Genomic DNA, 27,809 nt, shown 5'->3' with positions numbered 1-27,809 from the left:
AAACACGCATTTTAGCTTGTACAACATACCAGTTACCTTCTTTCCTCTACTCTAACTACTGGTCTCCAAAGTGCCTGGCTATAGAGGAGTCTTTCCCTCTGTATGCTCTCTGATAGCCCTCGGACCACCCATTCCAGACCATTTTCTCATTCTTGCCCATTGTAGCCTAGCCACCGTTGCATGTTAAGAAGGTGTGATGGACAACTCTGGTATTTTCTTTCCCCGGCCCCAGACGAGACACATTCTATTCCTAATGTAATCATGTTTTCTAATGGAAAATATAATGGGGAGCATACCTTGTGTGATCCATGCTGAAGCAGGGTGAAGAATACTTGGGAGCTGTACATACAGTATATAGTTTTGAAAATTAATAACTGGTACGTGTTACACTGTGGAGCTAGAAATTTAAATGATCTACATTTCTCCAGGTAATATGTAATAATGATAATATTTTCCTATAAAGCCTTAAAATTTCATTTAAATGAGTACTGTTTGCAATCTGTGTGCCATCACTTTGAATGATTCTCTACAGAATATATGCAGATTAATACAAGTAATACCTTCTCAAAATTCAGTCTAGAAATAGTTATTGTAGTTTCTTGTAAATTGCTCAAACAACAGTTACTTTACCTCAGAGTTGCCATAAAGATTTCTGTTGTCTTATACAGTATTTAAGTATATCTGATTTTTTCATCTTACCTATTCCATTTTTTTTCTTGAACAGGGAAATTTCTCAGCCAGCAGTGCCAGATTACATCAACATGTATATGAAGTTGTACGCTGGGTCTTTAAAAAACATGGTGAGTAGTTATACAGTAGGTGATGATATTTCTTTGAAATAAATGTCTCATTAATTATTAAGCCAGGCAATTTTTTTACCTTGAACCATATCATTATGATAGAATGGAAATGAGCATTATTGAGAAGTGGCCAAATGGGCATGCTGTCTGCTAGGATGCTGTGTGATGATCTCATCCCTTCCATACACCAGACACTCGGTACACACAAATCCTAATCTGTGGTGGGCTAGATTGAAATTATCCACCCCACCAGTGGGAACTTGTTTGATCAGTTAAATGCCAGTGATGAAATGTCTTGACCCTTATTATTAGACAGAAACTAACTGTATTTGTTAACATCTATAAACAAAATTATCACATTATGGCTCAGGTCACAGTAGGACACAAAGTACAGAACATACATCACTATAACATTTCTACAAAAAATATAAAGCCTGTTGCATATGCTGTATATGTATAGTCTTCCACTTAATTAATGTACTGCTATTGAATGTAATACAGGCATACTGCCTTTAAATCTTAAAAAACAAATTAGTGTCCACAGTTGATATCAAGAACAGAAATCATCAGCAGAGGAGAGCATTCGCTTTGATTCTTTTATTTTTGTTCTATTCACTATTCTCTCAGTTTTCCACTGTCCTCACAGTAATGCTTGGTTAGGGAGTGCCAAATTCTCTGGCGTATGCAGCCTCATACCTGTGGCCAAGTCATCTGTAAACAACCTAAAGGAGGAGATTGTGTATACAGTCATCTAAGTGAAGATGATGCTTTTGTTAGTGCTGTGCAGACTGAGAAAAGCTTTGTTGTCATTTAATAATTTCTTTGCATTTTGAGTTTGCTCATATAAATGATTAATTCACCTGCATGCACAATGAAACTGCTTCTTCAAATTTTATGGCTGTGGGGAATTATAACCTATTACCACAACACTGGGTAAAAGTGAGGAGCATACCCCTAACTGTGCCAGCCTCCCACAGGATTTACTCACTTACCAAGTAAGAAAGCCTGCTTGTTTTTGAGATATGGGATGAACACTTGAGTATCTAGTGAAAGGGAAAATTAGAAAAATGTTAATTGAAAGTGATTGTGACTAATCTTCCCGGGACTCCAAGAAGTTTGACCAGCCACTGTACTCTCTGTACTTTGAAGAGCTAGTGAAATATCGTAAACAATGTGTAAAAAAATATGGGACGAATCATGTCACTTATTTATTTAATACTGTATGCAGCATTTTATGTTCCAGTATGGGACGATTATGTATTATAAGGGATGGGTAGCAACTCTACTGATGTGTGTGAATGAAATTCATTATCAAGAAATAACACAGGACGTGACCAAGCGGAGGCATCCCACAACTACTCTTAACAGATTTGTATTCACATTTGATACTGCTTCATTAAGTGTGAAGTGTGGTCAAGTTGACTAAATTAAATTAGTGAATTTAGGGGTAGTGTTAAAAAATGTAACTGCAGAAGTTTTTAAATTGTTAATCACACATTTAACAACGATTAATCAACAACTCAAATATATTTATCTATTTATCCATCCACCCATCCCAAAAGCCTCTGTAAAAAAAATCTGATTTCCCCACTGGTAAAGTTCAACTATTTTTAGTCTAATTGGGAACATGTTGGTAAAGCCAGGAAAACTTGTATGGCCTGAAAGGTACTGGCATGGGAAAAGTTTTAATTATTAAAATGTATAATATATTTGACAAGTGAACATAAAATGCTTCAGTTCAGTTCATGATCCAAAAAAAAAAAAAACACAAAACATTTTTTCATCTTGAATAGTATAAGGAGTACTTTATCACAAATGAATGTATTTCGAAATCTGTGCTACTGATGTCCATACAAAAAGAAAAAGAATTCTTAAAAGTTCTTGGTATTGTTGAAGAAAGAGGGAAGTTTCAAGAGATGAAATCTCCATTTGCAACTCGGCTTTCCTGTTTCTAGAAATTTAACAGAAACACTGAAATACCAGCTACAATAAAGGAATTCTGTTTTCTAAAAGCATGTAACACACTGATATAAGATGCAATGGTTTAAGACTTTAAAAATCACCTGAAGAGAAACACTGGACTATTTTGCTATTTAATAAACTGACAAATCAGTCATGTCCCAAAAGTTTATATTTTCATGAAGTGATTTTTTCCTGACGTGAACAGTTATCAGAAATGGCTGCATTCAAGTGCCATAGCAGGAGTTTGCATATACAGTAGATGGGCTCACAAAAATGGCCTATGGTACTCAGACATGTTGAAATGAGTATCGGCAAAGTACACATTTGCTCAGGGTCACCAGAATTATGCAGAGCTTTTGTTAATGTAATGTAATTAAAAATGTTTGAGTGGCAGTAATATACTCTTGTAGTTTAAAGAGAGAAAAAATACTTCAAAAACTAGGCTAAAAGGAAGTAATTGGCCATCTGGTAGTTGTATTCAGAACTGCAAGGTCCATAATAAACTATTTTTAAACTAAGACTACAATCACTTTGTGGCACTGAGGTAAGATGCAGCAAGAAGCAACAGAATTGCGGTGGGGAGTTGTGACTTTCTTATGTACGTATCACAGATGCTGAGGGTTTACAAATAAGACTGTTACACATCCTCAAGCTAATTACTATGAAAAGGGATTAGCATAACTGTAAACCGTTTTGCTTTGTATGGTTATCTAATTATATTTGCATTTCATAAAGTCCAGCTATGACAGCTATGTCTGTGATTTAATTTAATTTAGTTTTATTTTATTTTTCAGGAGCAATGAGGCTTCAGACACCTCTTTTAATGCCAAAAAACAAGAAACTCTACGAGGGAAGTGACATTGCTTGTTTTATGGATCATAGTGGAATGTTGGTGAATCTGCCTTATGATCTCAGGGTAAGTTCATGTAAATAAAATTACTCTGCAAAGTTCTGGATTTAGATTCAGGAGGTTATAGTAAACATGCTATCCAGGTGCCTTATTGTATGAAAGTGTAAGTTTAAAAATGTAGTATATGCCCAAAACCAATAATTCAAATGGAAAAAAATTCTTGAATAATTTGATGTAAAACCTGCACAAACAAAATTCAATTACATCAATTGCATTAAACAACTCACCACATTTTTCTCAGTAGTTATGTTGTTGTGTGTCACCAAGTGTAGACCTCTTACTCAAATACAGTTTCATATAGAGTTTGAAGCCTCCGATGCAGCTTATGAAGTCATAAACTTTGAAATAAATGACAGGTTTATTTAACAAACAGTAAAGCAGTTAGTTCCAAAAATAAAATAAACCAATGTTTACTGAAATATCTAAACATATTTGAGTCTCTAATGCCAAAAAGAAAGAAACCAACAGTACTTTTTTTTCTTTAATTTGCTAGTGATTTTGACTCTGAGCCTTGTTTTGGGCAAATACATTTCCCAGCTTCTCATAAAAGTTGAAAAGCACTGCTAAATGTGAAGAAAATTCACTCAGATTATTCTCTTTTCTATTTATGCGAGACAAATTATTTTCATAAATTGGTCAGAATTAATGGCCAAACTTTTGTTAATTAAAACCAGGGAATGGCCATTTTTTAATCCATTGATCCATTTATTCATCCTATTTTTTATTTTTGGTTTGAGCTGAGCTATCCTGGCAGCATCTGGCACAGGGCAGAAAGCAACCAAGGTAACCTACCACATGTATTTGGGATGTGGAGAAAAATTTATTTAGAAATGTGGAAAATGTGGAAGCTCCATACAGATAATGAATGGGCCAACAATGAACTTAGTGCTATAAACTACTGTGCCACCAGAGCCCAGTATTTGAATCAATTGGTTTAGAAAGTGAACATGTAATTGAATGGTACTATTGCCTGATATACCTAATGCAAATGAACCATAGGACAAAAACTCTGTTTTGTAATAGATGTTCTGTCAACAGCAGGATAATAACCTCTGTCCCTCCATTAACATTAGAATTACCAGAACCAACGAAAAAACTTGTAAATCCGGCCCGCCTTAAATCCTTTCGCACCTCTCCATCAGCCTCTTTTGTCTTCTAAATGTGTCAATAAGTCCAAGCAGCAAGCAGCCTGCTATATCATCCCCCCACCACCTCAGAACGGGCAAGAAGTTCTCCCAGTTCCTGCCTTGATTGATTATCTGGGAGTGAGCTGACCAGAATTGTAAGGGGAAATAATTTCATGTGTGTTTTGTGGCTACAACAATCTATGTAAACACATCATTAAAGCAGAAACTTTTTCACGTTTTAGTAATAAATGACAAAATGTAGAGATGAACTGTATAATGTGTGAAGGCTGATGGCCAAATATCAAATAAACACTTTCACAAATGGTGCAAGTACAATATGACAGCTTCCGTGGTGCAACGGTTGGAATTGCCGACTTCTAAACCTGAGGTCGTATGTTCGAAACCATCTCCCCTGCAAATTTACTGTTTTCTGTAGAGAGCTACTCGTATTGTTAATATTATACAATAAATACATACATTTGTTTTGTGTCTGTAACAGCCTCTGTAAATTTATAGGACTTGTAAAAGTTAGCGTTTTTTTTTTCTTCACTTTTATTCTCTTAGTCACGATACAGCAAGCGCCCCCCGCCCCAGATCTGACCCGGTTACTTTTTATCTGAAACTGGGAACTACTGTAGATATGAGTGGTGTTTTGAGACAATGGAACTGGAAATTCTCTGACCTGGAGGGATAAAAACTGACACACAAATGCTGGTGAATCTGCCTTCTTCGTATCTCACCGTCACTTCAATTTTTTTTATCCAGTTTTATTGAGTGTTCCTGCTCACACTGAATTAGTATCCACCTTACAGTCCATGATGTCAAAGCCGCACTGACAAAAAACAGAGACATAGGTATATATGATATTTGGAATTATTAATTTTATGAGCTGTATAGCATATGGATGCAACATTATTCATATTCATTTGCATGCCTTCTTACGCTTGTAAATTAGTGACATTTTTTTTTTCTGATCTTGCCCATGCAGTCTCCACGTTTTGGTGAACGGTACCATTTCTTTTGTACACCAGGACATGCAGAGAAAAAAATAGTACAGAGATGTCAGTTCCGTGCTATATGCAATCATCAGATTCAAACAGTTCACACACACCCAAGGACCGTCCTTTCTATATTTACACCTACTGCAGTGTACACACTTCTCTCTGTGCTATGTTACTATTACACTGAAGGGGCTGGGGACACGGCAGTCTTGGAACAGAAGCCTGTCAATGTTGCATCCCCTTTTGCTTTATCCATCGCCTTCTCTTGTAAGAAGCGACAACGAAGTTCCTCTGCAAAGTGAGCCATGAACACTCTTCTTTTCTCAGTGGAGTGAACCCCGTACATGCCTTGTACAGTACATGCGCATTGATCGCCGCCAGGTCAAGCTTGTTATAGTACAAGCAACCGGCCACCTGCGTGCTCCTTCTCGCACTAAATAAGCTCATGTCTTCTGGTGCATGATGCCAACACAGCACCGGGTAAAAAAGAAAGAGACAAATATATGTGACATTTTGAAGAAATCATTTTATGCCCTGAATAGTACCAATCAGAAAACATTGTCGCACTAATGCAATATTATTTGAAAACGAACCTCGTCAGATCGGGTGTGAATTTATACTGGCGCTGTTAGTCAGATCAGAAGGGGGTGCGAGAGAATAAAACTGAAAAAAGCTAACTTGTACAAATACCTTACATTTACAGCTGATCTGACGCGGTTCATTTTCAAATAATATTGCATTAATGCAGTGATGTTTTCTGATTGGTACTATTCAGGTCATAAAATGATTTCTTCAAAATGTCACATATATTGTCTCTTTCTTTCAGGTGTGTAATAGAAACCACAGCATAGAGAGATGTGTGTACAATGCAACAGGTACACATGTTGTAAATGTAGGAAGGACAGTCCTTGCGTGTGTGTGAACTGTTAACACTTGAATTTGATGATTGGATATAGCGCTGAACTTACCTCTCTGTACTATACTTTCCACTGCATGTCCTGGAGTACAAAAGAAACACCACCATACAGCAACATATGGGGACTGGCAAGATCGGGGGGTCACTGATTACAACCGCAAGATGTTATGCGAATGAATATGAATAATATAAATAATGTTGCATCAGTGCCACAATGTTTTCTAAAATGTACTATACAGGTCATAAAATGAATAGTTCCAAATATCATGTATACCTATGTCTCTGTGGTTTTTTTGTCAGTGCGGCTTTGACACCATGGACCATAAGGTGCATACTAATTCTGCGTGAGCAGGAACACTAAATAAAAATGAATAAAAAAAATAAAATCAAGTGACGGTGATTTTACGGTGAGATACGAAGATGGCAGATTTGCCAGGTTTGTGTGTCAGTTTTTATCCTTTCAGATCAGAGAATGTCCATTTCCACTGTCTCAAAACACCACTCACATCTACAGTTATTCCCAGTTTCATATAAAAACTAACAGCGTCATATCCCTGGGTGGGTTAGGGGCTGGTTTGGGGTGGTAGCATGTATCGTGATCATGGCTAAGAGAATAAAAGTGAAAAAAAAAAAAACGCTAACTTTTACAAGAACTATAAATGTACACCGCCTGTTACAGACGCAAACCAAATGTATATGTTTACTTTGTAATATTAACAATAAGAGCAGCTCACTACTGAAAACGGTAAATACAGGAGGCAGTTAGGATCGAACTGGGGGACTCTTGATTACAAGTCAGCAATTCTTATCACTATGCCACGGAAGCTGTTGTATCATCCTTGAACCTTTTGTGAAAGAGTTTATTTGATCTTTGGACTTCAGGCTTCACACATTATATAGTTTATGCCTGCATTTTGTCATTTATTACTAAAATATGAAAAAGTTTCTGTTTTAACAATGTGTTTACACAGATTATTGTAGAAATGGAACACTCATGAAATGCATGTGTTCCAAATAACAATCTATTATTTCCACTCTAAATCTCCAGCACTTCACTCCCAGATAATCAAGGCATGAGCTGAGAGAACTTTGCGGCGGTAGGGGGAATGGAATAGTAGGCTGCTTGCAGATTGTCTTGATTGGCACATTTACAGGACAAAATTTACTGACGGAGTGGTGCAAAGGGATTTAAGGTGGGCTGGATCTACGAGTTTTTTTGTAGGCTTTGGTAATTCTACTGTTAATGTTATTTATATTGAGCTGGTTGTCTGTGTTCCTCGTGGTGGCCCCTGCAGTTCACTATGTTTCATCTTTTGCAGTTTTCATCCTGTACAATATTGATGTCTTTATTTCAGATCCCTTTTGCAAGATTTGTTGCAAGAAACCATATTACAAACATCAAGAGGTACTGCCTTCTCTTCTCTTTTAACTCTTACACTGGGGAAGCTACAGTGTATATTGCTTTATAAAAGGTTTTAAATTTATGAATTCAGGCATTCATACAGTTATCATAGTATGTTGTGCTGAAACCTAGAGAATAGTGAGAATGTTTTTTTGGTCATAAAGTGTTTCCTTGAACATTCAGGTCTGTCATTTAGGCCAGACCTGTCATGACAATAGTGCAGCAGATTCCTGGGGTCTGCTGTTGATGTCTGAGAGTGAAACATTTTTCTGAAATGTGTTCGTAATGTTTTTACAACGCAAATTACATATTTTTAATGTAACTGGGTTAAAACTTGAACTTAGCAGACAGGTCTACTAGGAGTTTCAGAATATGTATACTCCCTGAAATATATATATTTTTTCCTTCAATCTCACAGACTTTGCTATTTGCTTTGCTGCAAGCTTTCCATACACAGCCTTCTCAAAACTAGTAATGGAAGAACTCTAGGATACTAGAGAAGACGTCTCATGTAAATGTGAACATGGGCAGGTCAATTATCTTTGGCTGAACTCTTGACTCTTTAGCTCTATCCAAGTGACTTGATTTAGAGAAAAGGAAAAAGGAGGACAGATAGTTTGATGAATTCCAACAAAACAACAATGAGACGTGAACCACTTTAATATACAGACAGTCATGTGTGGTAGCTGCTGTTTATATCACAATCACCTTCAAAAGTTATACAAAGATTATAATCAATGAGTCAGTTAGTGTAAGCACCCATTATTTTCCCTTCTTCCTGGGACTAGAAAATTGTTGCAAGTTCTTGGTTTTTATCAAATAATCTTGTACCTGATCTTACGCTTTATCTCTTGAAAAGGTCATTGACTTACAGCTTAAACATCATACTCACACAGCATCTGCCTTTAGTATGATTTTTATATCAAAACCTCATTACTTTCATATGTGGACATAATTCTGAATATAGAGTGAAAACATAGCATTTACTACCAGTATGTACACGCAAAGCCACTTAAAGCATAAATCATAGGGACATGCCGATTACTCATTATTTCATTATATTTACTGCTCAGTACATGGATTGTGTTTAACTTGTTAAGTTACTGCATAGTACTATAGACAGGAAAGCAGAGAATTAACAGAGGAGAAATGGTGACAACGTGAGGGTGTAATGTGTTGTGTCTGTGTTGGCTGATCAGTAATGGTGACTCCATGAAAATTAACCCTGCAAACCTTCTCCGCAGCGTCCCCTCTGTAGTAGCGGTGTTGTTCAGAAAAAGGTGCGGGATGAGACAGACACAACTTGGCTGACATCATCAGAAGTGTCTCTGTAAGGCCGAGACTAGGAGTTATCCTATTAGCTTACACTATAAGAAGACTACTTCTGAGCCAGATGTTGTGGGTTTGTTGCTGACCACTGGTAGGTCACCACAGTGCAAATATGTGAACAGAGATGTGTTGCCTTGTGAGTTCACAGCAATACACCACATTACACAGATGTGAGTTTGGCCTGCCTTCTGCTCAAGTCTCTTCTGTACATAATTGTGTGGGGATGTGTGTATAGGTATTACCTGCTATGAACTGGCAATCCTGTCCAGGATTGGTCTTCAGTGGTAAAAGCACTGATTCCCTTAACCCTAAACTGAATAAACTGCTTGGAAATGATGGATGGATAGACGAAGGCACAACAGCCTCATCCTCCAAGCAAAACAGGCAACTAAAGAGCTGAATAAAACATTAAGATTAAATTGCAAAAACTGTTTAATATGAATCAAAGATTTTTTTTTTAAACGTAATGATGTGCTAGTTAGATCTCACATGGAGTTACCATACTACACAGTGTTAGAAGCTTTGCAGGGAAAGGTAACTAAATGTACCATTGGTCTTAAAAGCATAGAGTAATAGACAGCACTTTACTTTTTCCAAGAGGAAATTTATCTTTTTACAGAATCTCAAAAAATAATACCAAACAACAATCCCTGTCAAACACACACAAGTATTATAAAAAAGAAGAAAAAACTTCTGACTTGATAAGTGAGCAATCACAGTAAGGTACTATATAGGTGTATTGCTGAAGGAATGAAGGAGCCCCAGTAGTGTTTCTTGATGCATGTCTACTGAGTATCACACATTTACACATCAAAGCAATTGCTTCTCTTTATTATTAAACAGAGAGGCGACATGAGCACCTAATGTAAGTCCTCTAATAATCAAACTCATCAATAATGTTGATTCAGCAGAATTCTTTTAATATAATATTGAATCGTATATTTTAGGATCCAGAAATGTTTGACTGTGGAAATGTGCAACTATCAAGTCAGACCCCCATGACATCCAAACATATGTTGAGATTAAATATTAGAACCATTGTAACTTCTCGCTAATCAGTTTATCCTCTTATTTGTAGAATATCTTCTGATTCGTGGCAGTTAGCTCTAGCTATTAAAGTTTTCTTTTTTCCCCCAAATGTAACTTAGATAACATTTCTTTATTTGTATTACACATATTTACCGTATATACTCGCGGATAAGTTCGGACTTGATTTTATTGTATAATTTCTGTTATTTTATAATGTCAGTCATATAAGTCAAATGCGGAAAACGCACACTATTGGTCCAAGAGATTATGATATGTTAACGCCCACCTGAGAGAGTAACCACGGAGCCTTTTTTTTCTATGTATTGTGCCTATGTGACCACACAGTAATACTGAACTATTCTGAAGTGACGTTTGCATTGTTTTGTGTATCTCACACCCTCATGCATCTTTATTGTAAGAGCTTCCTTTATCTACAATGGAGCTTTCGATCAGAAGAAAATATGAAGCTGGTTTTAAATTTAAAGTTTTTGAAGTTGCAAAAGAAATTGGTAACTGTGCTGCTACAAAAAAATGCGTCTGAGAAACTGATGCGAGATTGGAGGAAGCAAGTAAGATGTAAAAAAAAATAAATAAATAAAAATTAAGTGTCACATTTTTGAACGAGCGTATGAGTCGGGGTGTGATTTTATAATCTATTTTTCCGGTTTCAAGACCCGACTTATATGTGAATATATACAGTAGTTTTCATAGGCAGGAGTCATTTGTAAGTTTGCTTTGTATAATAAGACGCATGAGAGAACCTTTCCAAGTTTGCGTTATTTTTCTTTTTGATTTGTTATTGTGTGCAAATATTTGTAGATAGTAAGGACTAAAATCCTTAATTTGTTTATTACACCACAAAGTATGTTGCATTCTGCTGAATATACTGCCATATAAGCACCAACTTTGACTAAATTTAAGTTTATTGCAGTGGCTGATTTTTAACAGCCTGTATTTAATCTTTTCTGCTTTGATTCAACTTTAATGTTTTCCTCAACAGATACTGTATAGAGAGAGTGTTTCGTCCAAGAAAGATAGACCGCTCTCACCCCAGAGAACTACTGGAATGTGCCTTTGATATTGTTACATCAACCACAAACAGCCTTCTACCAGACGCAGAGACAATATATACCATTTCAGAAATCATTCAGGAGTTTCCTGTACTACAGGTAGTAAACAATTTAACTTAACTAGCTGTGCTACCCGTCTAAGACAGGTTGAAATCTAGGTAATCAACATAGATGTTGTCATTAATGTTTGTAGTGCACCACGCAATGAACATGTCTCTGTTAGATGCCATTTTGTATGGGATTTGTGAAAGCAGTGTTAATGTCAGTGATGCACCATTTATGGAAATTACAGATACATAGTAATCGGGGAGGGCACAGAGAGATGCACAAATACTTATCCTTTTATTAAGGAAGACACCATAATATAGTTTTTAAGGAGCTGGTTTAATTGCCTTATATCTTATCAAATATTTATAAAAAGAGTAGTTCAATCAAATTTTGAATGTATCCACACTAAATTATTTTTCTCTTATTTTCCAGGCTAATAATGGCTCTCTTAGATTAGGACACAATGGTCCTAAGTTAGCACGCTGAAACCTGGTAGTGATCTATTTATAAATGTAATTGACTAGTTTTAAAAATTTACATAAATGTGCCAGTTGACACTCCTTTGAATTAGAAAATACTTTTGTGCTGCTCTTATTCCTTGAGTGGCATCACTGACCTAAAAAGAGGATTAGATGTCTAAAAACAACACACACACAGTGCTCTTCAGAAAAATCAAGAATTTGTGTATTTGAGGAAACATCCCACATATAGAAAAGCAACTGTTCTAAGGGTCATCTTAATAGAATTTGATTTGTTAAATCTTCACAAACCACAAAAATTGAGTAGTTTCTTTAGTATTTCCAAAGCCAATATATTGTCTACTTCACTAATAAATCTTGTTTTACCAGGAAAGAAACTACAGTATTTACCTGAACCACACTAGCCTGCTTAAAGCTATAATGTTGCACAGTGGAATCCCTGAAGACAAACTAGGCCAGTCTTCAACCATTCTTTGTGATGCCATGGTATGGATTCTCTTTACTTCCTACTTTCTTAAGGATTTTCTCATAAAGCAAATTAATGCATCTAGTTGTGTTCATGGCATATTTTCTACTTCTAAAACAGCGTTAATATTTCTTAATTATACAAGGAGTTGGAAAAAAAGCAATTTCTATAGTTCATAATGACTCTTCATTAAGCGAGAGATGTAATCCATCTCTTCAATGCATTGTTCTCCATTATTGTCCGTTTAGTTATGCTTATGTTGCCAAAGTGTCATTTGTGTTACTGCAGTATTCAGCATCTTAACTACTGTAAGGTTTATTAAACTCAGTTATGCATACAGTAGATGTTAAGACTTGAGATGTCTGTGGTCAATGTAATGCCAGGAATGGCTACAGTTAGCTAGTTTTTACATTAAATAACAAAAACACCCAAACTACTATAACTTCTGGCTAACTGGGCATTGGTCTACATTTATTTTATAAGGATATCTATGATTATTTGAAAAGTATATTCATATACCTGAGCTCCAACACAATGACAAAATTTTCAATATCTCATAAACAATGTTTAATAATATTAATATTTAATTGCTATTTGTCCAAAGTATTATTATTTTTCTCTAACCCTGTCATTCTGAAGTTCAGTCCTGGAGGCCCTCTGAGGCTGCAGATTTACATTCTAGCCATTTTCTTCTTTTAATTGGACATCTACATTAATAAAGCAAGACATTTCTTACAGTTGGTACTTTGGTATCAATCTGGAAATTACAAACTGGATATGTAGTTTTACTGAACAAAGTAGAAATTTAGGTACATAAATCATTTTTGCTTTTTACCATTTTGCTGTTTTTAATTTCTAATTATTTTTGACATTATTACTAATGAGCACAGAAGTGGCTAACTCTAAAATGGATGCCCTTTAGCAGACAGTGTCGCTTGCCCTAGTTTCTGCTTTGCTTGTCAATAATTGTCAGTATTTTGATATAATTAAGGGGACAAACTCCTTAATAGGAAAGTAAGAATGATTCATTGATTGATGAACCGGTTGGAACAAAACCTGCAGCCACAGGAGGGCCCTCAGGACTAAACTTGAGACTTGAGAACCATTGCTGTTAACCGTCATGAAGGATGCATCAAAAATTAATCTCAAATTAACCACTGCATGGAGATTAAATGTAAGTGAAAAGTAACATGTGCAGACTGTTCAAGTGTTAAAGTTCTATCTTAAAATTAGCAGAAGCATGGCATCCACAGCCTGTGAGGTATATACACACAAAATACTGAGTAGTTTGAATGTCACAAATGTAAGAAGTACAATTTGCTACAGATTTCATTTTCTGTTATTTGAAAAATTAATTGTAATCAGGGCTGGGCAAGTTACGCTTTATTATCACGTTAACACATTAATTAATGCCGGCAATTATTTTATCGTGTGTTAATGCAGTTTTTGTTATCTCTCTATTATTAAAAAAAAATCTTGGGAGGGAGACGAGATGTGATCTTCTTGGAAGACAATTTGACGTCCCGCGAGAGACACTTTAACATCACGCGAGACAAGGCAGTGAGACAACATTTAAAACAAGTTCACGGACATCTAACCTAGCAGTTGGAGGAATGACACACTTCATGTGCTCCCAGCTCTTAAAACAATGAAAAGCGACAAGCAGAACATGCAGCTCGCTGGCAGTAACAAGTCAGCAGATGATCTGACTGCTTCTCCTTAGCGTGCGTTCAGTCACTCCCGTCTCCCCTGTTCCCTTCACAATGCGAACGGCAGAGACGCAAAGTGGCAAAAGGACAGCTGCTGTAGAGGCTTTTAAATGATTGACGCACAGTGCGACAAGCAGAACAAGCAACTCGCCAGCAGCAGCAGCAATCCAGAAGATGATCCGACCACTTTTCCTTAGCGTGCGTTCAACCGACTCCCCTTCACAATGTGAGCAGCATTATAAGTCCTGCGAGAAAGAGATTTAACCACACCCAGGGTCAGAAATAAAGGACAAGTATTGTTTTTACAAAGGTTTTAAAGTAAAAGTGAAAATAATGTATATTTAACAATTCTCACGAAAATAACAATCTCTTTAAATTGCATATCCGGTAAACCAAACCCAGGGGTGGGGGAGCAGAGCAAGCCCCCTAGTTATTATTATTTTGAAAGCCTCAGTCTCACTAGCAATCAATAGAGATCAGTGATCTTGTTGTTACAGCACTTTTCGATACGATTTTGCTAGAAGGAAAGTTAGCTTTGTTGATTTGACCTCGATTCCCTGCGCGTGCATGAGCAACGAAGAGCAAACAGCTTCTAAAATGGCATGTGGAGAGACACCAAAGTGAATGGTCAAAGCAAAACTTTTTTGTATTAACTCTGAATTGGACTCCAATTTTGATGCAAGTGATCTGGAGATGTAGGGCAAAAATGAAAGTGAGGTACCAGCATCAGCGGATTGGTCCCCAGCTGACTGTGGTGCTGAACACATTCATGTAGCTGATGTACCTATGGCAGCGTTCGCCTGGGAGGACAGACACTTACGATGACAGCAGGTACAAATCATATTGCATCTCACTGCAACAGCCACTTGCGTCCACCTGTCTCACAATGACAGCCAGGCAACCAGCCCACCGTGCATTCCTGCTGGCTGTTGAACTGCTGCCGCAAACTGCAAACTGGCGCCGACAGCAGGCACAACAGGCAGCAACATGTTATGATCTTGGCTCTGGATTCTGAGGGTAACTTGTTTTTCTTTTTTAATTTTTTTGATTTTATTGAAATCATGCAACATTCCATGCAAACAGATCAATTTTTACAAAAATAGGATCAAAAACAAATCAACCCCCACCCCTGAAAAAGAGAGCATGGCCAGCAGAGTAAAACTTAAAGCTAATAAAAATAAGTACATAGATGAATTAATAAGTGAATAAAGATAAATGGAGAAGAAAAAGAAAAGGGGAGAGAATCTGCTTCCTCAGTGCTTTAAAAACTTATTCTAAATTGTTATTGATTAGATCCTGCCAGTTTTTGAAAAAGGTCTGCACAAATCCTCTAAGTGAACTGTGTAATTTCTTGGCAATGTTAGATGTCATCCCCCCTGTGACAGGAGACCTATCTAGGTCTGGATTTAAAACACAATTAAAGTCCCCAGCCATTATAATTTTGTGAGTGTTCACATTGGGAATGGATGCAAATACATTTTGGATGAAATCCCTATCATCCACATTGGGTGTATAAACATTTATCAAAATCACTTTACAGTTAGGGGCGGCACAGTGGTAGCGCTGCTGCCTCGCAGTTAGGAGACCCGGGTTCACTTCCCGGGTCCTCCCTGCGTGGAGTCTGTATGTTCTCCCGTGTCTGCGTGGGTTTCCTCTGGGTACTCCAGTTTCCTCCCACAGTCCAAAGACATGCAGGGTAGGTGGATTGGTGATTCTAAATTGTCCCTAATGTGTGCTTGGTGTGTGGGTGTGGCTGTGTGTGTCCTGCGGTGGGTTGGCGCCCTGCCCGGGATTGGTTCCTGCCTTGGGCCCTGTGTTGGCTGGGATTGGCTCCAGCAGACCCCTGTGACCTTGTGTTCGGATTCAACGGGTTGGAAAATGGATGGATGGATGGACTTTACAGTTAAATAAATTACCCATGACAATCACATATCTGCCTTCAGGGTCAGATATTGCATCTGATACTACAAATGAGACTGTTCTATGGATAAGAATTCCCACACCTTAATCTTTGTTATCTTTGTAAAGTTGGAATGGAACATTTGGGCAGTGCAGTCTAACTAATCTAAGCAGAACTAATCTTTTCTTAATAAATAGGTCTCCAGTAAAAATACTATTTTAGCGTTTAAACCTGTTAGTTGAGACAGTACTTTCTTTCTCTTTAATTCGTGATTCAGGCCTTTAACATTCCAGCTCACAAAGATAACTGTCCGGTCATGGAGACATTGATTCTGAATTTTTGATGTCATTTTATAGTCTTAACTGAAAGTGAGACAGCTTTGACCTTAAGGTACTAATAAGGATTAAAAGGATTGATTAGAGATAGCTTGCTCTCTTTCTCTCCCCCCCTAGTCCCCCCACCCACCCATTTTGCCTCCCCATGTGAGGCTGGACCACACTTCACAAAGTCCCAATCCTCTGACATACCTAGAAACAAACTAGATTAAACATTAATGCCCTAGCAGTGGCAATTGGCTTTGGTTTTATATTTGATTTGATTACACTAATGTTTAAGTTGAGATTTACAAGAAATATTTTAACTGCTACTATGTAAAGGGAATACTGTTGTTAAAAAGCACCTTATTTGTTTTAAAGTGTTTGCAAATCAAATACACACAATACACTACTTTTGAGTTCATTATTGAATTTTGCACATAACAATGTGATTGTCTGCGATTAATTGCTGCCCAGCACTAATTGTAATTAACTCAGTTTCCAATATTATATCCTTTATATTCAGTTTCCATTTACACTACTATCTAGACAAGTCTGTATAAGAATTTCATGTTCACCACAAGGAAAGAAAAGCCACTCTCTGAAGCATACATTGTCCTTCAGTTTATTGTAGACATTGAGTAACACATTTTAAAACTGCACTGGAGACAACTCTCTAAACTCATACCATTTAAATCTACAAAAGCTTCCAGACACTACTGACCACATGTCCAAGCTTTTCCCACAACTTAGATTTTAATAAATTTGTTTTTTTTTTTAAACTGTTATCGTAGTTCTTAACTTCAGAGTTCTTGTTAATAGTGCACACAATGTTGGATAAAGCAATTTTCTTTCTTATACTGTAAAATAAATTGCTCACTGGTTAATTATGTTCACTTGGAAAAGCCCTATCACTATCTTGGATTAGTAGTGTGTTATAGTGTATAAAACGACAAAATAAAATAAAGGGTGGCAAGACATAAGCACACAGGACAAAACTGCACTGAAAAATTCAGGCCCTGAGAGAAGTGCAGCAAAAAATGTGTGCTGCCAGTTAACCCCACTATTACTCCAGCTGTCTTGTTGTTTAATAAGTAGAAGCAGAACTCCAGCTTGGCCTTTGTTAGTTTTATAGTGGCTAACACATTAATAAAACTTTAACTGATATATCAAATCCATATGAAATTCAATTTAACTTGCACAGTGCAAACTAGACATGTACTGAAGGTATGAAGTGACACAATGTCTGTGCACCTCAGAGTGTATGAATGGTGTATCCACATTAGAGCAGTGTGCTGAACTGTTTTTTTCAAATCCACTCTCATAGGTATTCTGACAACTCCAATTTGTTGCACACCAATTTAAAATCTGTTAACAATTGATACACTATTGTAAAATTAAGATTGTTAATGCAAATATGCACTTATGACATGAACATGTCAGGTTTACATAAAGTGATTTTTTGGCTTCAGACACCAAGTCCCACTTGTTTACTTTAGACTGATAAGTAAGAGTCCATCGCTTGCTCAAATACTATTCACTAGCCAACCCGCAGCATACCATACGCATAATCAGGTTGGTTTTTTAATAATTTTTAAGCACAGGGAGAAAATTAACATTTGAAAAATCAGTAATGTAATAAATCAGCAAGAAAAGCAACATTGTAACAATGCACAGAACGAACCAACACACAATTGTCCGTGCCGCTCTCAGGCGCGGAGGGTGGAACGGGAGGAGAGGAGAAGGACGTCCACTCGCTCCCTCTGTCATGCTAGTTTGCTGATTTCTCGTCCAGTATGCGCTGCCTGCTCATGTGCCCACCTCCAACTCGTCACTTGAGTCATTGTCGTCTTTGCACAGTCCAGATGCACCTGTGACTCACGTAGACTTTTAATTGCTCTGTGCGGTTTTGGCTGCCTTTCTATATATAATCCACCAAGACACCCGACCACGGTAGTAACGAGGTGGGAGGGGGGTGTGTACAAAGTGCAGGAGCATCTAAGAAGACGCATGTTTGTCGCGGATGCAAATTGCTGTATGTAGCGTGTAAAACAGTTTGCTATGGTGCACGCGGTCGTGCGTTGTAACCGAAAACTTGTTTTTTTAAAGACTGCTCACTTCATTGTGTACAGTAATCCCTCCTCAATCGCGAGGGTTGCATTTCAGGTGAAAATCCGCGAAGTAGAAACCATATGTTTGTATGGTTATTTTTATATATTTTAAGCCCTTATAAACTCTCCCACACTGTTTATAAATATTCCCCGCAGAGTTATACAGCATAATAGATATTAAGTAAGATTCATTGAAATTATCTATATAAACACACTGTTTATATACAGTAAAACCTAAATATTATTTTAAAGATATCGAGTGTCTCCGATATCACATATGTTACAGCCATTACGATAGACAGGCCACCAGCAATAAATACGTACAATGCAAGAAAAATAGTATACAGTAAATGTGTGTGCAGTGACACTAAACGTACGTACATGTACTAAGTACTGCAACTTACTGCTGCACAACAAAGGAGAGCGTTACCTTTTCGGCAATTGTTAACATCTTCCGTTGGCGCTTGGGCACGGCCCCTGAAGCAGTAGCAGATCATTTTGGAGCCATAATGAAGGGCTTGACTATGCACAAAGATAAACACAAAAGAGCACAAAAGTTAACTGTTTACACAGCGAAACGCGTTGATGCTGAATGAGCGAGACGAGACTTCCTGGTTAACACTGCATTCAACACACAGGAACTTAACTGAGTGCACTGATTGGTTAGCTTCTCAGTCATCCGCCAATAGCGTCCCTTGTATGAAATTAACTGGGCAAACCAACTGAGGAAGCATGTACAGAAAGTAAAAAGACACATTGTCCGCAGAACCCGCAAAGCAGCGAAAAATCCACGTTATATATTTAGTTATGCTTACATATAAAATCCGTGATAGAGTGAAGCCGCGAAAGTTGAAGCACGATATAGCGAGGGATTACTGTATACAACTGTAGGTGAATGAAAAGATGTAACTCCGGAGAGGGCAACATACAATACAGCGTTTTACACGCTGCATACAGCGATTTACATCCGGGACAAACATGCATCTTCTTAGATAGTCCTGTCGTGTCCACCCTCGTTCTCAAAGCATACACACCGCCTGGTCATGTGGTGACTCTGTGTGAACCGGTCAGGCACAGAGAAGGTCAGCTGCTGAGAGAGCGTCTCGATTGTTGCAGGGCCTGCATTGGTGAAGCAGGTGAGACGGTAATGAAACAGAGGCACAGGGCTTATTGGTTTTTCAAGACTACTTCCTTCATTGGGTTTCAACCAATGCACAGAACGAACCAACACACAATCGTCCGTGCGGCGCTCAGGCGCGGAGGATGGAACGGGAGGAGAGGAGAAGGACGTCCATTCCGCTCCCTATGTCATGCTAGTCTGCTGATTTCTCGTTCAGTATGCACTGCCTGCTCATGTGCCCACCTCCACCTCCAGCTCGTCACTCAAGTCGTTGTCGTCTTTGCACAGTCCAGATGCACCTGTGACTCACGTAGACTTTTCATTGCTCTGTGCAGTTTTGGCTGCCTTTCTATATATAATTCACCCGACCACAGTAGTAGCGAGGTGGGAAGGGGGTGTGTACAAAGTGCAGGAGCATCTAAGAAGACACGTTTGTTGCGGAGGCGAATTGCTGTATGTAGCGTGTAAAACAGTTTGCTATGGTGCACGTAGTCAAGCGTCGTAACCGAAAACTCGGTTTTTAAAGACTGCTTATTTCATTGTGTTTTAACCTCCGTTGTAAAGGAATGTTTTAAGGATCCCATGGGATACCCCTCGCAAACCATCTTACACGCTGCATATGGCGATTCATCTTCACGAGAAACACGCCTCTATGAACAGTCAACGTCGGAGTATATGATTTCTGTATTCAGAACGTTGGAAGATTTTTTTCAGTTACTTCACAATCCCTTATATGTAGCAAACATTTAAATATAAAAATGGTATAAATATAATATGGTATAAAAATAATTTCAGTTTGAATGAAAGCCACTTTTGAAAGATGGTCAAATTTACTGGAAAGAAATTATTTTTTACAAAAATGATGCAAATGAAACACAGAAATGTGGCAGAACAAAGCATGTAATGCAGGGAGAAAAGCTAAATGGAGAGAAAACACAAAACCATAAATGAAAGGGTAACTTTACTGTGCACTTTATTGGGCCACATTATGTACAATCCCCCAGAAAACGTCTAAATGTGGCATCCATCTACACATTGTATTGCAGCTGGCAATTAAGCTGGACATTTCTTAATCTGTTTGCCTCTAGTTTTGGAGGGAAAGCATGTACAAGCACTTATGAGGTACAAAACTTAAAGCTAATAGTATTTTAAAGTACAGTACACTCTTTTCAACTGGTTCATAAGAATTCACCAAATTAATTTTAATTAGCTGCATGCATTAGCCACCTTGCTTATTTTTCCTGTGTTTAACTGTCTCCACACCATTTTGTCCCACATGCTTTTCTTGGTGCACCAAAATATCAGAATCAGTTCAGCAAGTTTACGAAATATGAAAGCCTGTGTTTTTTTTTTTTCTTTCAGCAACCTCAGACTGTAAATTTTATATTGTGTAATAATAAATGTTATTGTATTACATTCATATTCCATAAAAGATTACAAGAATGAAAAAAATATAGGGAATAACAGAACATAACATAACTTTCAAAAAAGTTGACATGACTCAAGAGCTTATCATGAGGCATTAGTAAAATGCTGTCTAATGGAAAGAATAAAAAAAAAAAAACTAGAGAAATGGGAACCCCACTGGTTTCCATAAACATTCTTAGTGATTACTTCCTGTAAACAGCCATTTATAAGACAGGTTTGTCATTAAAACATAGATGGTCCGGATCACCAAAATGGTCTACTGTTGCATTTCTCACATGTGATTTTTTTCAGTTGCTAACACTACATCTATCTGTCTATCTGCAGAGTGAGAAGCTGACAAGACAAGAAGTGGAAGCCAAATTTTACAACTTGTCACTTTCAACAAGAAGTGTAAGTTTTCATCCATGCTATAATAGTTATAATTATGTTTAATTATTAGTTTTTATTATGTCTGTGGATTGTTATTTTCTGAGCTTTTGTCGGTGTCCCTAGACTCTTGCTGTTTACCTGCCTCAGTACCGCAAATACAGTGGTGTGAAAAACTATTTGCCCCCTTCCTGATTTCTTATTCTTTTGCATGTTTGTCACACAAAATGTTCCTGATCATCAAACACATTTAACCATTAGTCAAATATAACACAAGTAAACACAAAATGCAGTTTTAAAATGATGGTTTTTATTATTTAGGGAGAAAAAAAATCCAAACCTACATGGCTCAGTGTGAAAAAGTAATTGCCCCCTTGTTAAAAAATAACCTAACTGTGGTGTATCACACCTGAGTTCAATTTCCATAGCCACCCCCAGGCCTGATTACTGCCACACCTGTTTCAATCAAGAAATCACTTAAATAGGAGCTGCCTGACACAGAGAAGTGGACCAAAAGCACCTCAAAAGCTAGACATCATGCCAAGATCCAAAGAAATTCAGGAACAAATGAGAACAGAAGTAATTGAGATCTATCAGTCTGGTAAAGGTTATAAAGCCATTTCTAAAGCTTTGGGACTCCAGCGAACCACAGTGAGAGCCATTATCCACAAATGGCAAAAACATGGAACAGTGGTGAACCTTCCCAGGAGTGGCCGGCCGACCAAAATTACCCCAAGAGCGCAGAGATGACTCATCTGAGGGGTCACAAAAGACCCCAGGACAACGTCTAAAGAACTGCAGGCCTCACTTGCCTCAATTAAGGTCAGTGTTCACAACTCCACCATAAGAAAGAGACTGGGCAAAAACAGCCTGCATGGCAGATTTCCAAGACGCAAACCACTGTTAAGCAAAAGAACATTAGGGCTCGTCTCAATTTTGCTAAGAAACATCTCAATGATTGCCAAGACTTTTGGGAAAATACCTTGTGGACTGATGAGACAAAAGTTGAACTTTTTTGGAAGGCAAATGTCCGTTACATCTGGCGAAAAGGAACACAGCATTTCAGAAAAAGAACATCATACCAACAGTAAAATATGGTGGTGGTAGTGTGATGGTCTGGGGTTGTTTTGCTGCTTCAGGACCTGGAAGGCTTGCTGTGATAGATGGAACCATGAATTCTACTGTCTACCAAAAACAACTGAAGGAGAATGTCCGGCCATCTGTTCGTCAACTCAAGCTGAAGCGATCTTGGGTGCTGCAACAACAATGACCCAAAACACACCAGCAAATCCACCTCTGAATGGCTGAAGAAAACAAAATGAAGACTTTGGAGTGGCCTAGTCAAAGTCCTGACCTGAATCCAATTGAGATGCTATGGCATGATCTTAAAAAGGCAGTTCATGCTAGAAAACCCTCAAATAAAGCTGAATTACAACAATTCTGCAAAGATGAGTGGGCCAAAATTCCTCCAGAGCGCTGTAAAAGACGCATTGCAAGTTATCACAAACGCTTGATTGCAGTTGTTGCTGCTAAGGATGGCCCAACCAGTTATTAGGTTCAGGGGGCAATTACTTTTTCACACAGGGCCATGTATGTTTGGATTTTTTTTTTCTCCCTAAGTAATAAAAACCATCATTTAAAAACTGCATTTTGTGCTTACTTGTGTTATATTTGACTAATGGTTAAATGTGTTTGATGATCAGAAACATTTTGTGTGACAAACATGCAAAAGAATAAGAAATCAGGAAGGGGGCAAATAGTTTTTCACACCACTGTATTACCGCTATGCCACGGAAGCTGTTGTATCGTCCTTGAACTTTTTGTGAAAGTGTTTATTTGATCTTTGGACTTCAGGCTTCACACATTCTATAGTTTATGCCTACATTTTGTAACATTTATTACTAAAATATAAAAATTTCTGTTTTAACAATGTGTTTACACAGATTACTGTAGAAACGGAACACACATGAAATGCATGTGTTCCAAATAACAATCTATTATTTCCACTCTAAAACTCCAGCAGTTCACTCCCAGATAATCAAACAAGGCATGAGCTATGAGAACTTAGTGAACGTTCTGTGATGGTGGGGGATGGAATAGCAGGCTGCTTGTCTTAATCGGTACATTTATAGGACAAAAGACGCTGACGGAGAGGTGCGAACGGATTTAAGGTGGGCCGGATTTACGAGTTTTCGCATAAGCTCTGGGTAATTCTAGTGTTAAATATTATTTGCTGCTTTTCTTTAATTTGTATGATTAAAAAAAATCTATGGCATTATGAAAAATTGCCTTATTGTAATAAGTCATGTTTCCCTCTTAAATATGCATTGGGCAACAGATTCTCATGGGGTTATAAGAAAATAAATATAAGAATATTCATATTAAAGAATATAAATAATCACTCTTTAGGTGTTTAAGATCCAAGAATAATTCCTATCCTGTCAGTGGTGTTTCCCTACATTTTCAAATAAAGCTTGCCGTCTTGCACCAAACATGGCATCATGACATGCCTAAGAGTCTATATATAAGGATGCTACCCTCAGTATTACAAGTTGTGATCATTTAAACTTTGGGTGTCCACAACATTTTCTGAACTGCCTGCCCTAACTTAAACTATACTCGCCAACCCAACATCACTTACTTTCTAGGATAATAGTGATACCCAGTGAAAAATATAAGGACCCTGCAGACCTCTGGGACAGAAGTAGTACTATGAAGGTGGTACAAGGGTGGCAAAAAGTTATGGACCTGGAAAAATCTACTATGCAAACAAACAGAGATCAGCTTCTATTTATTCCAGAAATTCTCACAAGAACTAGTTGATTCAGATGTGCTGGACTCTTTCAGCATACTCGTGAACATGTGATGTTTCAGTTGCAGACGCTGTACAAATACATAGAACAGAAAGGGGATCTCCAGGAGCTAAGCCCTTTAATAAACACCTTAACAAAACAGAAGACTGCTGTTTCTCAACTGGCAAAGCAGGGCCTCAAAGATCTAGAAGAGCTCACAGGACTTCTGAAAAAACTGGGCATAAAGCAGCAGGTTGTTAAAAACTTTTTCTTGATTCTTCTTTACATTGCTGTTGTATATGTATTTAGATCATTCAACTTTTTTAAAACGTTTAATAGATGATTAGTAAAAAAAATATTAATTTACAATTATAAATCAGGAATTTGACATCTGGAGAGGTAGATGTACATTTTTAAGACATGTACAAGGGCAAATTTTAATTATCTTAATTAAGATACAATGGCATTTGGAATTAACAGTGCATACTGGTATTATAATTAACTTGATGTCTAGCAATGCCTGGAGTAATCGATTATCAGACTATATTGTTATGTATTTGTAATGCCAATAAGCAAAGCAGTGATTTCAACAAAGCATGTAAGGTTTGGCCATTCACTGCTTAATGAAAGTATATTTCTTATAGTTATCTGATGAAACTATCAATTATAATATGTTCTGTGACATCTAAAAACCACAGTTTGAAAATTGTACTGCTTAATCATTAGTGTTTGAAACATGTTGTTTTAATACTCCTTTTTTTGATAATATTTAGAGATAGATGCCAGTCACCTTTTGTATTCATACCATGATGGACAAACCTTTTTCTTCATAACAGGCTTTCTAAAGCAAATACTGACCACTGTCTCAATGGAATATTGACAACACCGACTTTTAGTTAAGGTGCATGAATGTATAACTGACTTGGTACCTGTCTACAGCATCTGCAAAAAAAAAAAAACACACACTCCTGTCCTGCAATGAAATCATGAATTAGAGGGGAATGCGTTTAGCCACTGCCTTACACTTTTATTTACCCTTGCAGGTGGTCATTAATCTTGGTCTAGTCTACAAAGTACAGCATCACTGTGGGGTGATCTTTCAATTTGTAGCTTTTGTCAAACGAAGACACAGGATTGTACCAGATATTGTGGCAGCTGGAGGAAGATATGACCATTTGGTAATCTTCTTTATAAATTGCATATGACAAAATTTAGAGTGTTGAATGAGTTTTTAAAGAACATTATTTTTTTCATTTAGCTGACAACATATTTTTTTGACAATTTGTACTTATAATGTGGATATTTCCATGCTACTTGGTTAGGAGGGTCTAATGATTGTTTGTTTTGTTTTTTTTTTCTTGTAAGATCATTCATTAATGTATATGTCATATGACTTTTCTAAGCTTTTGCAGTTCAGAGGACCTGAGGCACCAGGACCAATTCCTTCAGCTGTAGGAGCAAGCCTGGCTCTAGATAAGATCTGTGCCGCTGTTGCCAGTATGGAGGACCCAGTAAGATCTTTTTAAAGTTCACCCTTCCTTAGTTTTGGTATTTTTTCAGAAGCTGGTAACACTATCTTCTGAAAAAACTTTCTGAAGCATTTGAATGCTAAAATAAAAATTACTATTTTATTTTATTAAAAAAAGCATTTTAAATTTTGAATTACCAAGAAGCAAGCATACAGAATGCCATCTATTTTAGGGTATTTGAAAGAATAACATTTATTGTCAAAATACATTGCATGAAATATAATTGAAACACATAATTGCACTCATAAAATTGTGAGCTGTTAAAATGACCGCGTAGCTTGCTGGTCAGTGTCAATAATGTTTAAATGAAAAGTGACGTCAAAGAAAAAGCTGCAAAGTGTAAAAGAGAGAAAAGAAAAAAAAAAACACTTAGCTTAGGCAACATCAGGAAGCTGGCAAAGCTGTTTTAAATTTAAGTACTTTGTACAGAAGCAGTGGAACCGTGTTAAAAAGTAATCACTGTGTTTTTATAAATTCCATGCTATATCTATATCTATATATATATATATATATATATATATATATATATATATATATATATATCTATATCTATATCTATATCTATATCTATATCTATATCTATATATATATATCTATATATATATATATATATATATATACTACTGCCAAAAGAATTAAAGGAACACTTTTAATCAGAGTATAGCATAAAGTCAATGAAACTTATGGGATATTAATCTGGTCAGTTAAGTAGCAGAGGGGGTTGTTAATCAGTTTCAGCTGCTGTGTGTTAATGAAATTAACAACAGATGCACTAGAGGGGCAACAATGAGATGACCCCAAAACAGGAATGGTTTAACAGGTGGAGGCCACTGACATTTTTCCCTCCTCATCTTTTCTGACTGTTTCTTCACTAGTTTCACATTTGGCTACAGTCAGTGTCACTACTGGTAGCATGAGGCGATACCTGGACCCTACAGAGGTTGCACAGGTAGTCCAACTTCTCCAGGATGGCACATCAATACGTGTCATTGCCAGAAGGTTTGCTGTGTCTCCCTGCACAGTCTCAAGGGCATGGAGGAGATTCTAGGAGACAAGCAGTTACTCTAGGAGAGCTGGAGAGGGCCATAGAAGGTCCATAACCCATCAGCAGGACCAGTATCTGCTCCTTTGGGAAAGGAGGAACAGGATGAGCACTGCCAGAGCCCTACAAAATTACCTCCAGCAGGCCACTGCTGTGAATGTCTCTGACCAAACAACCAGAAAGACTTCATGAGGGTGACCCAAGGGCCCCATGTCCTCTAATGGGCCCTGAGCTCACTGCCCAGCAGCATGCAGCTCGATTGGCATTCGCCATAGAATACCAGAATTGGCAGATGCACCACTGGTGCCCTGTGCTTTTACAGATGAGAGCAGGTTCACCCTGAGCACGTGACAGAAGTGAAAGGGTCTGGAGAAGCCATGGAGAACATTATGCTGCCTGTAACATCATTCAGCATGAGCAGTCTGGTGGTGGGTTAATGATTGTGTGGGGAGGCATATCCATGGAGGGTCACACAGACCGCTACAGGCTTGACAAAGGCACCTTGGCTGCCATTAGGTATCAGGATGAAATCCTTGGACCCATTGTCAGACCCTATGCTGGTACAGTGGCTCCTGGTGCACGACAATTCCTGGCCTCATGTGGTGAGAGTATGCAGGCAGTTCCTGAAGGATGAAGGAATTGATACCATTGACTGGCCACCACACTTTCCTGACCTAAATCCAATAGAACACCTTTGGGACATTATGTTTTGGTCCATCCAATGCCACCAGGTTGCACCTCAGACTGTCCAGGAGCTCAGTGATGCCCTGGTCCAGATCTGGGAGGAGATCCCCCACAACACCATCTGTCATCTCATTAGAAGCATGCACCGATGTTGTCAGGCATGTATACAAGAACACAGGGGCCATACAAAGTGCTGCGTACAATTTTGAGTTGCTGCAATTAAATTTTGGCAAAATGGACTAGCCTGCCACATAATTTTTTCACTCTGATTTTTG

The 27,809-nt window shown here is 37.7% G+C and overlaps 2 protein-coding genes across 2 annotated transcripts in view; one reads left to right on the top strand and one right to left on the bottom strand.

Moving 5' to 3' along the window:
- eif2ak4 (eukaryotic translation initiation factor 2 alpha kinase 4) overlaps nucleotides 1-27,809 on the top strand; it is a 173,704-nt gene that overhangs the window by 85,583 nt on the left and 60,312 nt on the right. The window contains exons 22-30 of the mRNA XM_039742281.1: nucleotides 725-800; nucleotides 3,557-3,678; nucleotides 8,072-8,121; nucleotides 11,477-11,645; nucleotides 12,443-12,559; nucleotides 21,446-21,511; nucleotides 24,362-24,532; nucleotides 25,323-25,457; nucleotides 25,683-25,790. Of these exons, the coding sequence (XP_039598215.1) occupies nucleotides 725-800; nucleotides 3,557-3,678; nucleotides 8,072-8,121; nucleotides 11,477-11,645; nucleotides 12,443-12,559; nucleotides 21,446-21,511; nucleotides 24,362-24,532; nucleotides 25,323-25,457; nucleotides 25,683-25,790 (1,014 nt within the window). The remainder of the gene's footprint in view (nucleotides 1-724; nucleotides 801-3,556; nucleotides 3,679-8,071; nucleotides 8,122-11,476; nucleotides 11,646-12,442; nucleotides 12,560-21,445; nucleotides 21,512-24,361; nucleotides 24,533-25,322; nucleotides 25,458-25,682; nucleotides 25,791-27,809) is intronic.
- Nucleotides 1-27,809, bottom strand: part of LOC120519143 (kinectin-like) — a 146,716-nt gene that overhangs the window by 103,573 nt on the left and 15,334 nt on the right. The gene's annotated exons all lie outside the window — the stretch shown is intronic.

Source organism: Polypterus senegalus, chromosome 18 (genome assembly GCF_016835505.1).
Source record: "Polypterus senegalus isolate Bchr_013 chromosome 18, ASM1683550v1, whole genome shotgun sequence".
NCBI lineage: Eukaryota > Metazoa > Chordata > Cladistia > Polypteriformes > Polypteridae > Polypterus > Polypterus senegalus.
The sequence above is the reverse complement of the archived record's forward strand: the minus strand, read 5'-3'. Positions and strand labels throughout refer to the sequence as shown.